Source organism: Thermobia domestica, chromosome 5, assembly GCF_964235325.1.
Source record: "Thermobia domestica chromosome 5, izTheDome1.hap1.1, whole genome shotgun sequence".
Lineage (NCBI taxonomy): Eukaryota > Metazoa > Arthropoda > Insecta > Zygentoma > Lepismatidae > Thermobia > Thermobia domestica.
In genome coordinates, this window is record NC_137458.1 from 256,404,984 (window position 1) to 256,421,865 (window position 16,882).

General features: G+C 34.6%; 1 protein-coding gene across 2 annotated transcripts in view; it reads right to left on the reverse strand.

Moving 5' to 3' along the window:
* Window positions 1-16,882, reverse strand: part of LOC145686561 (uncharacterized) — an 81,756-nt gene that overhangs the window by 17,064 nt on the left and 47,810 nt on the right. The window contains exon 3 of one of the 2 annotated variants that reach the window (XM_081760001.1): window positions 10,173-11,787. The exons of the other annotated variant lie outside the window; for it this stretch is intronic. Coding sequence (XP_081616127.1) covers window positions 10,815-11,787 — 973 coding nt within the window. The 3' untranslated portion in view covers window positions 10,173-10,814. Of the gene's footprint in view, window positions 1-10,172; window positions 11,788-16,882 lie in introns of those variants that run through there. 2 annotated transcript variants of the gene reach the window in all.

The window sequence follows — 16,882 nt, forward strand, 5'->3', positions numbered from 1 at the left end:
CACGAACGGCCTTTACATAGGCAAACCGCCTGAGACTCACTCTTGATTTTTTTTTTTTTTTTTAATGTTTATTCTCAAGCACAAGTGTATGATACAGTAGTTACGAAGTTTACAAAATCCTTATTAACTCGATTACAGTCCATCTACAGGCCACCACAACATGCGCCATGAATAGAAGTATTTCCATTATTCCCTATTATGTACCCAAAACGTACAGATTCGTCCAATTTTTATAAAAACGGTTATCTAAAAAAAAGTTTTCCTAAAGTTGAATCGTTGTCTCATTTTAGAGATGACAGACTTATATTGGAAATAAATAAATAAAAGAAAAATATAAATTAGATATAATCTAACAAATTAACTAAAACGAGATTTCTCATTGTTGAGAGAGACAATTCAAATCTTAGTCACATTGTCGTAACGATAAACGGAATTCTGTTTTATTTCATATTACAGTATTTTTGTTTCCTAAAAATTGGTAACCACTAGCACTTTCTGTAATGTAAACAGACGGAATACCTTGTCCGTTCTGCCTAACTTCCAAACGACCGTAAATAAAGCAACGTGATATTAAAAGACCTGTGATTTAACGTTGAGTGATTAACACATGTATTCTTATTCAGGGATGTATGAAAGAATGGGATCCTGGAGGTCCGGAATCTCTCTCCTTCTCCTAGAAATCTCGAGTTTTCTCTAAATTTAATCTAATTTTAGGGGCGATTTTTATAAATTGCCACCGAATTTAATTTGGACCTCAAAAATAAATTCCTGTGTACGTGTCTGATCTTATTCAATAAAAGTTTCACCCTGCAAGTATGATGGTGAACAACTTAGTTTAGTGATTAGAGCGCTGGACTCACATCCGCGTGGTCCCGGATTCGATTGCCTTCCGCTGCTTCCCAATTTTCGGCGTCCACTCAGCGTTGTGAGTCAAACTGGAGAATCACAGTAATAAAAGATATCATGGCCATTAGGTCTACGAAGCTCCGTCATACACCTATTAGAGACAGCAAGACGCAGCGCACTGACCACCGTGTTCGTCGCTAGGTTGGATATAGTTCAGCCGGTTCGCTAACAGATGGCGTTGGAGCGACGGCTCAGGCTCATAAAGACGGTCATGTCAGTGGTTAGTTATTAGTAGACGTATAATTTTACTATAAACAGCGATATGAAACTAAGATTCTATAACGAGAGGCAGCGCTGAGGTACACTTAATGGAATAATAAACTTTAGTAAACGGAGTAAAGAGGATAACGCGATTCATCACATTTATGAAATGGATCTATGGTGGTAGTTTATGCAGTTAGTATTGATACTCTCTCATACTCCAACAACTCATCAATAGTTTTTGAGGTTTAGCCCAAAATATTTTATATTTGAAGTTAAATTGATACCCTGTGGCATATACCCTCTCATGCCACAAATAGACCTATGTAAAGATTTAAGCTTACCAATATATATATATATATATATATATATATATATATATATATATATATATATATATATATATATATATATTTAGATTTAACAAAACATTTGTTAACCTTGTTAACCTCAAAATTACTTTGGACATCAGAAATAAAAGTACTTCTAATCTCAGAAAATATTTCACCTTTTAACACAAAAAAATAGCCTCAGAACATATTTTCGTATACAGTCAGCTACAAAAGATATTTCCGTTTGGTAAAAATTTATCTTGGGAATTACGATGGAACATACACCGTTTCACGGAGAACGTACAGAAAATTACATTATTTATAATTTAGTGAAAACTATACTCAAATTGTCCGTCCATTCTGAAGTTATTTACGAAACTAATTTTATCAAACGAAAAAAAAACTTTTGTCGCTAACTGTACTAAATGCGGGCTATGGATAGCCATGGTTAAAGTCACCGTTATATGTGAAAATATTAACGGATTGGTTTCATTAACAAACTCAGCCGAGATAATTATCTATTGCTTCCGTTCAAGACTTGTCGTGTGGAGTAACGAACGTTCGTATTAACATTTCTACAGTGGTTCCCAACTTCTGTTTTCTTTTCTCTTTTCTCTTTTTCTAACAGAAGAAACACTTCATTGAACACCAACGACATTGGGAACACTTGTTTATTTTTTTAAATAAATAATAATAATTTACGCCTACAAGTTACGGTAAAGTAGTGTCTATGTAGTGAGTTATAGTGAGCATTGTTGCTACCACTGCAGACGTTGACAGGTCTCAAAATTGTTTTTCAATTAATTATTAAATATTTCATGACTTTTAAGTTGTAAAATTTCACTACACATCCTATTGAACGGCATGGCACATCAGTATGTCTGGACACACCGGTTGGGAACCAGTTATACGTATTACTAGCGTGATCGTAATATTGTCCGTTCACTCTAGGATGGAAAATTGTTTACAAACAACAATTGTAGTGCGAGTGTCAAAACCTTGCTTCTCACCCCTACATTCTTAATTCATGGTTGCCAGGCACATAAATCGCCGAACCGAATGTACCTACTTCTGCACAGTCATGGACCAAGTGCTATTATTACATAAATTGCTACTTTTGAGATGACTGAGATATTAACGTTATGGCAAATCAAGTTGGTTATTATGTAATACAATCTTACATGCACACTCAATTTTGTACAAGTGTTCTTGTTCGAAAGTGTGCGAAAACCTTGTACGCCTGGCAACATTGGAAGATAGCAGTTTGTGTTGTAAACAATAAACAGAGAGAGAGAAGAACGTTAGGTTCGCTGGACAGTGTTGTTTTCATGATAAGGCGACAGAAACATATTGTCCTGATTGTAAACAAGGGCTGGGAATTTCGATGCGAGTATAGGTGGAAATATTTTCGCCACATATTGCCTGTTGGTGAAGATTTGCAATGTTGCAAACTGCTAAGTCTAGAATTTCATACTAATTGAACGAGCTTTGAGAAGGATTAGTATGATGCAATAATTATAAATACTAACAACCATAGACTTAAAGTATTAGGAAATAAAGCATGCTGCTGTAAGAAGAATATAATACACATTGAATTACGTGTTCAAAGTATAGTATAAAGCCAATGTTAACATGTAAACATTTTAAAGCTGTACACATTTACCCTGTTTGGGTGCCCTTACCATTCACTCTCCAACACACACACACACACAAAAAAAAAGGCATTAAAATAGGTAGATCGAGGGTGGGCATGAACCCGGCTCTGGCCGGTATTTCTTATTAAGGTTTTCCTCAGTCCCACGATGGTAGCTTCTGTAAGGCAGGGGCGGATCCAGGACGGACTTCTGGAGGGGGCGGTGGGTTTTAATACTACTATTTAGAGATACTTTTAAGAGCTCCAAACTCTGGGATGGGTTTTATTTAAGTATATAAAATAAGAAAGTTTCCTTTCCTGGGGAGCAATCGCCACGATCGCCCCCCTGGATCCGCCACTGCTGTAAGGCCAGAATTGGGCCAAACACTGAGGTCCCAGAATTGACGGGAAATATATTCCTTCAGAATATTATGTTGCCAACACTTCCACAAATATTATGGTGGTGGGTTCCGATATCCTTTTTTGTTGTTGTTGTTGTTGTTGTTGTTGTTGTTGTTTATGTGTGCTTAAATTCATTATGAAGTAAATGTAGAAGTGTTTCTTTCATTCGCTTTCTTTCCTTGTCATCTTTCTCATTCTCACTCTCTTTTCCCACCTTCTTAAAATTTGAATACTATCCTCCTGTAAGATTGTTTCTCTCCACGGCCCAGGGTTTAAAGAGACCAACCTGATATAGTTAACTATTAGCAGAACTGTACCGATAAATTCACATTAGAGACAGCGCCGTAACTTAGATTTTTCTGGGGGGCAAGCATTAATACGTGTATTTGGGCCTCCTAGAAAAAGTTGTTTTTCTCATTCTTGGGCCCCCCTCTTTCTATCTTTCTCTTACTATTTATACCCCCGGAGCCTGTGGGCCCTCCCTCACGGCAAGGTTACGCCCCTGGACCCGTTCCATACATGACAAATTAATTAAGGGGACAATGTTGACAAATCTCAAAGCCATACGAATAAATGTTATTTCTAGGGCCGCCCCTCCCCTATCCCACACAAGTTACGGTCCTAGAGAAGAAGTAAACTGTTTCGAAATTTACGCAACTTGCAAACACCAAACCTTACTAATGCTAAAATTGATGAGTTAGTGCTACTGTTACCATTGCTACAAGGGGAAAGAAGGGGAAGGATTGCTAAGATTCGCTGGCCAGGTTTTGTGTCAAAACACAGCGCCAAGCTACAGTAAACGGACAATAAAAGTAATTGTGTTTGTAAACATGAGCTACGATGGATTTGCTCGTGACACCACCAGGATATGTGTTACGCTCTTAGTTGGGTAGATGGCGTGAGTGCTGTGGTAAAACAAAACAACAGACATCTTTGTGTACAAATAAAAATCACTGTTGATGAACGTACTTGTTAATGCAACAAATTTGATTGGTTAGTAAAATTTAGAAACGAAAGAAAAATTATTGTTTTACAAATCGCTGCTAGTTTTCTACTGTCTCAGCACCTTGTTTGTCCTTACGTAGCTTAATTATCGCAATTGTTTTCAATTGATAATTGCAAAAAGTAAAATTGATCGTTGTTTAAAGTGTGTGTTTTTCAACAAACAATTTGTCGTCATTCAAACAACAGGATAAGGCTTTGCTCTCCAAAATAGTAAATTTAGCTTCTTTAGTAATGTTATTGCATTGGACAAATGCCGAATTGCGACAGTTGGGCAAACCATTGGCAGTTCAACTAGATTTACCGTTATCCACCATTACAGAACAGGCTGAAATCCCCAAAACCTGGTCAAAATATGAAAACATAGTTCAATCTGTATGATGTTATGAATTTATTGGAATTCGAGGTCGCTGATAACGATTATGAGGTCCAAAAATGAAAAATCTAAAATGGCGGATCCAATATGGCGAGCAAAACATTTTAAATTTTTTTTTCCAAATAGGCTAAAAACTCTATCCTATTCGTCATATTCTTGATGTCGCTGATAACAATTATACAGTCAGAAATTCAACATTCAAAATGGTTATGAAGTAAATTTCAACATAATAAAGTAGCATATATTTCTATTATTGCTATAGCTTCAAATTAGTAGGGCTAATAATTGTTGAAAACTTGTACTCTAGAAATCTACTGGGAAACACGTGCATAGGCCTACATTTTGGAAGGGCACTTATGGGCAGCTTTTTTTTTTTTTTTTTGTAAATTCTGTTCACTTGTAGCATTGCATATGTCGTAAAATCAATATGTTGATAGAAACTGTTTTTGTGGCGTTAAAAAAACTTGTCGTTCATTACCAATAAGAATATATCTCTTCTGCTGCAATATATTGCTTACGTACTCATATGTTTAAGTAAAAATGAGTCAAGAAGAAGAAAGAGAACTGAATATGGATGGATCCGATTTCAGAAATGTATTCCGTAAAATCTAATAAACATATGTGCTAAGTAACGTAAACTGTCAAAGTTTTATTCAAAGATATCACAAGTGTTCTACGCGAGCACCTCGCGTAACACGGCACACATTAAGCTGATAGTCTATCTCCTACCAAACCTTTTGTAGCGCATGTTGCGGTCAATGTCATCCATTTTCCTTAATTGCTCGCTGCTGACTCTTACCGGTAGAAAGCGGAAGCGTTGCATCTAAATTAATTTTTCAAAGTAAACCCTTTCGAAGCACATGTCTCTAAATAACATATGCCTATTAGATTTTACAAAATAAATTTCTAAAATGGAGCCCATCATTTTGACCTGCCTTGTATTGTTGTTTGCGTTCCATTAATGATTACATACACTTTTAACAGTGACTATATACTCCTACCAGTAACGTGCATACTCCTATCCAATGATTATATACTCCTACCAGTGACTATATACTGCTACCAGTAACGTGCATACTCCTATCCAATGATTATATTCTCCTATCCAATGATTATATGCTCCTACCAGTGACTATATACTCCTACCAGTGACGTGCATACTCCTATCCAATGATTATATGCTCCTACCAGTGACTATATACTCCTACCAGTGGCATAGTTTAATAATTTGCTTAAAAAACCAATGAAAGACAAATTTTTTTTACGCAATCGGAAATTTGTTATATTTACATTTAAATTAGATGTAACGTCGAATAGAAAATGATGAAGTAGTTACTAAAGAGGAAACCTGTTCTATAAATTCGAACAGAATAAAGTAGAAGATATAAAAATTGGAGGCTATTAATCAATGAATTAAAAAAAAAAAACCTTAATGCACCTGCGAGTGTACTATAGCTACATGCCCTTGCATATAGATAAATTGGGTACTCCCTACCTTGATTAATTAGAAGTGAGTGCAGCTGGCTGGAATTCAGTAGATTCATGATTTAAGTCTTATTAAATAAATATTTTGCGTTTTTTTTTATTATTTTTGGTTTTAGCTTTGTAGTTGTTCTATTCTGTTGTCTAATAAAAATCATAAAACCGGGTATTTATATATATAAACAAATTAATAACGTGTAATAACATCAGAAATTATAAAGACTGTTATTAGCATTTAATGGAAAATAAATTGCCTAAAGATTGAAGATACACCAACCCATAGATGTTCAGCTGAATAAAATTATGAAGGTCATGGTAAATTCTCATGCGTCGTTTTTGATAAAATAGAGAAAAAACGGATTTCTTTGTAAATCCCACTTGTTGATGTGAAACTGATATTAAAATATATCCTCATTAACGTTTTCTTTATGACAATAGGAAGGTGGCAAATACACAGTTTTTTTAAATCTTTGAAGTCGTTCAGTTTAACGTCCCACAATTATGGCCTTCAGGCGAAGAGAGAGACAATGATTAAAGAATGATGATGATGAAAGAATTGGTGGAATGAGAATGTGTCAAGGAACGGGAGTACCCTCGAGAAAACCCACGGGCAGGATGTTGTCCACCACAAACTTGCTTGGCCGGGGATCGATTCAAGGATCCACACATCAGAGGTAAGCGCTCTATCACTGAGTTAGTTAGTGAGGTTTAATATTAAGGTTATTTATAGTTAATGAGGAATAGTGAGGTGATTATTATTCTTTAGCATTCTAATTACTGTTTTTAATCAAAACATTGTCCAAATTCAATTACATGTATTCGATTAGATAGATCACATCAAGATCCAAAACATAACATATTTGAGGGTAAATTTTCATGAGTAGTTTTTGAGAAACTGAGAAAAACGAATTTTGGGGACGCTAAAAAGAATGTCGTTCTTTGGTAATAATAATAATAATTTTTGTTCTGCTAGAGCAGATTGGCTATTTATTTATTTATTTATTTATTTATGTTCACTATAAATAAAAGATACACTGTTAAGAAGCAGACTTCTTTGTCTTCAAACAGTGATTCACATATTCCTAGCATTGACACTCACACTGCTTCTAATATATATAAAAGTATTAGGGGAAGGGACTATAAAGTGGCCAGGGCGGGTAAAGTGGTCATCGGCACTTTTCTCGCCTGTATATACCTGACATCTATCGCAAGTAGACCCAATCAGTTGCGTTAGTTGCCATTGTAGTTCTAGACCACAAAGAAGCCAGACGCAATTGTTGTTCTGCTTGTATGAAGAAAAAGGTTTTTTCATCTATTGTTGACTTAAAGGTAAGTACTAGTTTAACAATACTCTTCTCCCAACTATATAAAACTTGATGACTATATAATATTTTTATTATCAAGTATAATGTTTCTTAATAATTTTTCTATTATTAAGTAGTGTTTAGGTTTTGTTATTCAGAGAAAAAAAAATGAAATATACAGTATAGCGTGCAATCGGGTAAAGTGTCAGAGGCAGAGGCGGATAAAGTGACCAGAGCGAATGGACTATGTGATTAGTTCAATTGAAAACTGAATGTGATTATTTGAATGGGTGAGATGTAAACGAAAAAAAAAAAAAAATCCACTGAAATCAAATTTTGAAGGACTACATGGAAAACGATTTCATATATAAACTATATGCCTTCTGCTTTACAATGATTTTGCTGCTTGTAAACTATTAATGAAAACTAATATGCCTAACTATTAAAAAAACTAATTAGGCCTATGGAGTAGGAAAGTGTGGCGAAAAGCGTTTTGAATTTGGGTCTAGGCTCTTTGAAGGGAAATCCAAATTATTGTTTTTTTTTTTTGTTTGTTTGTTTGTTTTGCATCTCACCCATCCATTTCATTACGATGAACGTCCCCAACTTTGAAGGTTAATGTAAACTTGATGTTAAAATAACTAGCCTAATAGGGACGATACAAAGTAGTTCTCATTGTAGGCTTGTAGCTGGCCTATTTTATTTTAGGCTATAATTCTCATATCTCTTATGCGAATTTTTGGTGAATGTGTCCTAAAAAGACATTTCAATATAGATCTAATTGTAGGCTTGTGGTAGACCTCTTTGATTGTCTTCATTTTTTTATATAATCTTTTTACGTAAATTTTATTCATATTTTCTACAAATAAAACTGTATGTTATAGGTCTATGAGTTCTTTCTTCATTGACTTCCTAAAGCCAAACATTACGAGAAAGCGTGTCCAGTTTGCCCGACTAGGTCGGGTAAAAATGACATTTTGTATGACTTGAAATTATGAATAATTACTCCGTAAAGTTTCTTCAAAACAGGTTCATTTAAATATATCTTAAAACTTAAGGATAAAAGTACAGTATAAAACTTTTACCTACTAGCTAGCATTCTCCTATAAGACTGAAAAAATTAAAATTCCTTAGGGTGGCCGCTTTACCCACCTTTCCCCTAATTACTGAAATTAGTTTTAAGAATTTCAAACCTTATACGGTACTCATAGATCAACATAAGTTATTGCATATACGAGTGGTATAAAAAATTTCGAGACTAGTTCTATAATATGCCAACAGATGGCAGCTCAAGGCTGCATTCACAAACACAGGGAGCACCGACCTCCATAAGCTATTGTGCCAAGAGATATCGTCCTGTGTACATCGGAAGCTGTACAGCTGGTGCTATTCTGACCACATACGTTACCATGTTTGCGATTTCATCATGGACAGCAAGTTAGAACAACAAGCGAACATAAAATTCTGTGAGAAACTGATCAAATTTACCACGGAGACGCTTGATATGAGTCCGCAAGTATAAGGCTGCAATGAATTGTTCGAAATGTTCTGAGAGATACACACACTTCGAGAGTGGAAGAACGTAATTGAAAGATGACGAGAGTCAGAACGACCTTCAACGAGCACAACACCCACGGAGAACAGTAGATAACATTGCTGCAATTGTTGATCTGTCGTATGGTACAGTGCAGACAATTCTCACATGTGATTTGAACATGCGCCGTATTGCTTCCAAGTTCGTTCCCAAGTTGCTGTCCCAGGAGCAGAAGGAAAACCACGTCGAAATCTGCCAAGAGCTCCAACAACTTGCTCTGAATGACTTATCCTTTACGTTTAGGATCATTACCAGTGACGAAAGTTGCGTGTACGGTTGACCCTGACACAAAGCAATATTCTGCACAGTGGAAGAGCCCATCATCTCCACAACCGAAAAAGGCAAGGCTCGTCGTCTTTTCTGACATTCGTGGCATTGTGCATCTCAAATTCGTCCTCAGGAGCCACACCATTAATAGCGAGTTCTACTGCCAGGTTTTAAGACATCTGAAGAAGGACATTCGGCGAGAGCGTCTGGATCTATGGCACGAGAAAAACTTGCTACTCCACGATAACAATACTCCCTGACACTATTCTCTCTTCACACGTGAGTTTCTCATTAGAAACAAGATTATCGTACTTCTGCACCCACCTCACTCGCCAGATTTGACTCCTGCGGACTTCGCCATCCCGTTGAAACTAAAAATCCAGCTCAACGGTCGCCGTTTGAACACCATTACGGAGATCCAGTGCGAATCGCAGAAGATGCTTGGCACGCTTCGAAACGAAGACTTCCAGGACACATTCCAGCAGTGGAAGAAACGCTGGAAGTGCTGCTATTGCTTTTCAAAGTGATTATTTTGAAGGTGATAGTGTGTAAATGTAGATAAATAAAGTACTTTCTTTTATACAAAATTAACCTCCAAACTTTTTGATATTACCTCGTATGTAACGCAAATAATTTTAATCAGAATATATTTTAAATTCAAATATGTATTTTTCTCATTCCTATATAGAATACATTAAGATGGATGCAAAGATGCACGTAGGACAAAAGACGCAAAAAAAAAATTAATAAAAATTTAATCTTTCAACTTTCATTGACTCTACTTCTTTGACATGACTGAAGAACTTGAAGTTAACTCAATATTTTTACATTACAACATCAGTGTTTTGTTAAAAAGCGTAGTATACTACTTTTCAATTACATAAATTTACTTTTTGAGAATACTTGTACTATTCTTATACTTTTTGTATATTGAATTACTTTAATCCACTGCAACCATCACGCATTTCAACAATTGCAAATACTATTTTTGTTTCTGTATGGTAACATCAACTTTTTTTATTACATATTATTGGTACTATTTCATAAATCATAATGGTCTTAACAGAGTTAATCAGTTAGTTAAGAGGGATCTTGAAAACTCTTTTGCAGTTCTATATAACCTATTCCACAAAAATAGCTTGAAAAACCACAGTAAAAATGACGAGAATTTTAACGGTGGGACAATGCCGTATACTTTATTCTAGGGTAAATATGGCACTTTTTTTTTAATGATATGATGCTAAGTCTTATTCACGAAATTTTCTTCATCTTCTTCTTTCTCCTCTATTTTGGCTAGTATTTAAAAGAATTCATACTAAACAAGCGAAAGTAGTTTATTTCTCTTCAAATATGCAGCATGTTGTAATATAAGTCTCAAATCAACATTTTCATTAGTATGTGCAACACCTCCTGGTCCAGCTTGAGCAAACACCATTGGTTCGTATATCACAGTATCGTTTTGCCCTGCTATAGCAGTTGAAGTAGTATTAGCTATTGCAGTACCATAAGGGCCAGCGATCGCGGTAGCTACAGGCTTTAAAATAAGAGTTGTTGGGCGCGAATTGTTTTTATTTTGGTCTACTTTTTGTGATATCACCCGAAAACTAGCATTATGTAAAAGTTTCTGATTGGTTAATACAACTTTACTTCTTTCACGTTCCAAATGGTCTGGGATTTTCTGACTTGTTCTTGTAAATGACGTTGTAGAAGAATTGGTGGATTGTTTCGCGACACTTTGTTGAAAGACATTTCGTAATCCTTGGTTGACAGCTGAGGTCACTGAAATATGATGGTTTGGTTGCTGTCTGGTAAGTTGTTCTGCAGTTGACAAAAGAGTTGCTACCTTCTTTGCGTCACTAGGGTTTATTGGAGAAGAGGTATGAATAACTTGTGCATTCTCTGGTAACGAAGTAATAATTACAGGAGAATTCGATGGATTGCTACTTTGTATGTGAGATCCAGAAACTCTGCTGGTAATTAGTGGTCGCGACGATTGAATGCTACTGACACCAATGTTTATTGTAGTGACTCCATTTATATTATTTTTAGATTGGATACGTGTAGGTAGCTTTTGAGGATTCTGCCTTGTGATTGGTCTTCTGTCTCCCAATTGAATACTTGAAGATCTTAATTGAGATGCTGATGGTAGGTCAATTCTCAGAGGCTGGATGTTGTAAACCAATGGGAATCCTGGATATATGGTTCTTGTGAGTGTAAGTTTTGGTGTTCCGTGTCCAACAGTGGGTGTTAAGATGGTTAACCTCGGCGTCCTGGTCATCGTGGGAAACCTATGGACCAAGGACATATTCTTCTTAGTGCCAGTACACAACTCGTATGTTTATTGATTTCAATTACTCTATTCTTTTTAATACCCTATTCGTCTATCGTTTGTTACCTAATTATATTTATTACGAAATGATGTCATCTATACCAAAAATTTCTTCTGAAGATGTATATATATATATATATCATACGATATATTATACAAATCTACTAAAAAGTTACAATATGTAATAAAATCCATTTCATGACATAATTTCTTAAAATTCACGAGAGTTAAGCATAAAAATGTGTAAGCTCTAAATAGCAAAGGTTAGAACAGAAACACAAATATCCTCTTAGATCTTCTTGTTTAATAAAAAATAAATAAATTTGGAAGTGATTTTTTTAAAACCTGAATTTTATTCCTATCTGACGATGGGCTGGTTGCAGAAGGCAACACTCCTGTGGCCAAAGAATTTGTATATTTATTGAGGTACTGATGTGGAGAAAGAGTGATGTTATATCTGTGTTGTATTTGTTCCAAAAACTGAATTAAAAAGGATAGCCTGGGTTATAAATTACTCTACACTAGCAGATTACTATAGAGTAACTATACTTAAGTCATATAAGCAATACATTATGGTATGGTTCTTAATTACACAAGGTTCGTTAATACTAGTAATTTATATTACAAAAAAAAAAAAAAAAAAAATAGAGATAATTTCTTGGTTTTGTTGTTGACCAAATTAATTTTAGTTGGAATTTTGTTAAGTGACTTACGGCCTACCCTCTATATTTTAATTAAAAATTCATGTTTGAATATAAGCTTAATTAATCTCTGAGAGAATAAAATATAATTATATACACATATGCGAAAGTTGATTATATATCGTTTTGATTCTTCGCGATTTTGGCAAATACAGGTGGCGCAGTTAAAAGTAGCCCGCATCCCGTCTGAATTTGAATGCAATATTTCTTCTGAAATTGAGTAAATAGCTACAACAATGGGCAGTTTATGCAATTATCGATATTCTACTTATCGATATTTCTTTATTGATTATTTCTTCAACAATCGATAATATACAACAATCAACATACAAGAATTATCGATTGTTAGCATCCTTGAATAACATCAAGGATGGTTTGTTGGATCCTTTTCATTACGTCATGAGTGACGAAGCATGGTTTCATTCTCCCGGTCATGTGAATTCACAGAATACGAGGTACTGAGTAACGGAGAACCCTAACATTGTTTCTCAGCAACCACCCCATGATGAAAAAATCGGCGTTTGGTGCGATGTAACAGGAATGCGCATTATTGGACCGATATTTTTTGACGCTACCGTCAACACGGTTGCATATATGGAATTCTTTTATGCATTTTGTGCTCAAGTCACTGAATATGAAAGACAATACTGCTTCTTCCAGTAAGATGGGGCAACATGCCACACTTCTAAGGTACTCCTGGAACGAGTCCATGATGTGTTCTCTGAGGAACTAACTGTCAGCAAAGTTTTGTGTCCACTACGTTCGCCGGATCTAACATGTGATTTCTTCCTGTGGGGACACCTGAAGAGCAAGATCTATGAAACTAATCCACACACAAAACAGAAACTGATAGACATTAGCCATGAAGTCGCCGCCATCGATATCCGAACTTTATGTGGGTGTATCTGAATATGCTTATACGTGCAGAGCTGTTTATTGATGTCGCAGGGAATTACTTTCAACATCTTCTATAAATGTGTTTTCCACTGTATTTTGCTCTCTATTTTTCAATGCTAAGTCCATTTCAGCTCTTTGTTTCTGTAATTTCACTGCATTTCCTTTATTCTTATACGGGCCACTTTTATATGCGACACCCTGTATTAATTTTTGTATTATGTATGTATGTATGTATTAATTTTTGTTTGAATTCTTTCATTTCTGTTAGTTACTTAAATTTACACGTAATGACTAATGAATACCCTTCTGCTACAACTTCAACGAAGTTTTAAGGCAAAATACATAGCAGTTAAAGCTTGAAATTGTAAAACTATTTTATTGTCAATCTAGAATCAGATCACTATGTTCTTATCCGTTTGATTTTAAACTCTGAGATTATAATCCCTAAGTACTATGAAACTTTTCTTTTGATTATACCCATGAGTGGGCCCTAAAAGGTTGTTGTCTTCTCTATACCTAAGTTTTCTGAAAATTTCTGGTAATATATATATATAATTGAATTTGTCTATTACGTATCATCACTCAAAGTGAACTTTAAATTAAATTACAACCCACCCAAAAGTAATCATAAAAACTTTCATAATTTGGTTTTCAAAAATCATAATAAATCCAAATAGCTATATTATTATTTGTGGTAATTAAAGACCAATGATCTTATTGAAGGCAAATACAAATAGCACAGTTGTCTATGCGATGTTCTAGTTATATGATCTCTGTAACGGATAGAAATAAGTCACTAAGCAGTAATGTATTCATTCTGTTGGATATGAGTTGACTGTTCGATATATATATATATATATATATATATATATATATATATATATATATATATATATATATATATATATATATATATAGATATAGATATAGATAGATAGATAGATAGATAGATATAGATATAGATATAGATAGATAGATAGATATATAGATATATATATAGATATATATAAGTTGCACTATACAATGTTTCTGGATATTACGATTTTATTTTATTTTGATATCGAGCTCAAATGTTTGTATTAAATGTAAATATATTTCTTTGTTTTAGAGCAAGTGACGAAAATTACACTGATCGACAGATACAATAAGAATATTTTTATCTTACGTAACATTTCTAAACTGGTGTTGGCCATAACGATTAACTGTAGGGTCTGTGGCTGATTAGTGTTGAGCGAATCGTGTGATAGAAATTATTACTATTGTATGTAACTATGTAGATTTAGCAAAAGACTGTAGGAGAGAGTGAAAAAGAAGATTGTATTGGAGAATAGTGTCGTGAGTGTAATGAGAAAAACTAACGACACAGAAAAGCAGAGCCACACATCCCAACAAAGACATCCCAAATATATTTACGATTTAATTGCAACATAAAAACTGTATTGTTTCAGTTTAATTGTTGCTAAAAGAAGACAAGGGCCGTAAATATATTTAGATTGAGTATTAATAATATAACTTTTAATTAAGCATGATTTTTCACCTAGGCTATAGTGAGAAGCGAGCCGAAGGCTTATAGCGGAACATCTAGTTTTAAGTACATGGAATTTAATTCGTTTATTATTATATTTTGAACACGTTAACGCGTGAGAAAATTTAATCTCGTCAGGACCCAGTACCACTATAATACTGCGCACAATTCATTTTAATGTGTCAATGCAAATACTAAGATTTGATAACCTCATTATTTTAAAATCGTTTCTTTAAATCAAACGTAAGTAAGTAAGTAACGAAACGTAAGTTTAAAATTATTGTCACAAGTCAGAATAATATACATAGTTTTGGCTTATAACCTACATCTTCTTATCACTTTCTTGGATAGACTTGCTAGAGTTGATACGAGTAGTGATAAAACTTTGTGTGTTGGTTTTTAAGGATACTTCTTTTTTTAAATTTACAATTCGTTAATAATTTAATCTTCGTTCAACTACGTTCAGTTTTGCGTTATTGAATTTAGAATTTAATTGTCTGCATCTTACACTAAAAATCGAATCCGTGCAAATATTGAGTGGAAACGCGTCCTTACGGGACAGAGTAGAACAAAGAGAACTCGAAGAGATCGATGATATCTAAAGTAGGCCTATCTGGAAATTATTTTGACGAGAGCTTACAGCACCAAAGAGTTCAGGTCAAGAATTGCCATAGCTAAGGAAGCATTCAACAAGGAAACATCATTCTTAATCTGCAGACTTATTTAAAGAAGTGGCCATATACTATATATATGGAGCATTGGACTGTATGGTTTGGATACTTGGACATTACGAAAATTAGAGAAGAAATATATTTAGAGAGCTTTGAAATGTGATGTTGGAGGAAAATAGAGGGGATAAAATGGACAGAGAGAGAGAGCAACGAATGAAGATGTTTTAAAACGGATAGGAAAGAAGATGATGCCTTTAGACAACCAAGAAAATTGTCTTCACACCGCCATAGAAGGAAAGCGAGGAATAGGAAGAAGAAGAACACAAATGATCGATAATTTGAAAAATAGAAGAAAATATTTGGAAGAGGAAGCTGAAGATTGAGAACCGCGGGAGAAACATTTCCAAGCCTAAACCTAATAATAATAAACAAAACACCTAATTAGTCTTAGGAACTGCAAAAAGGCAGAACACTTTGTAATAATAGTACATCTTACACTGAAACATTATTTGAATAACCTATATTCGCTTACGATTAAAAATGAGGAGCTTATTTTCAAAAGAGAGAATTTCCATTTTTTGTCGAAATGCACTTTCTAATGGTTCTGATCATTGGGATGATCTCTATCGTGTTATGCAACAGAGTTTCTGAAACGTGAACGTTTTTGGTAGAAATTACAATGTAAAGCTATTCGTTTCAATCAAAAGGGAACATATCCGCCTCGTTTCTTTTTTTCATTTCTATTGTAAAAGAAGTAATTGAACATTCCTTTGATTAAGACTGTATGGCACATTCAAAGCTGTAATAGGGGGTATAGGGAGGATACGCCATATGCCCTCGACTTAATTTTAATCATTAGAGAATGCCTTCTGCTTCTAGACTATAGTACTTTGTACTTTTGTTACTTTGTATTTATATTACTTTGTACTTTGTACTTTGTATTTGTTACTTTGTACTTAGTATTTATATTATTTATTTAATTCGGTCATAACTCCAGTAGTAAAATTGCTATGTAAGTCTCCTATTCCTAACCAGTGTTGAAGTATATCTACCATGTGCAAAAAGAAATAGCTTTCTTTTTCTCTCTACTCTGCGATTATAAAAGAGATTAGATTTAGTGTCTCTTTCAGCAACGAGGTTACAAAAGACGTGAACCTACAACTTAATGTGGAATTCGAGCCACACGAGCTCCTACAGAGAATCGAATTCGGATCTCCCGTACCGCAGACGCACACTAACCATATAACCATTAAGAAGAAT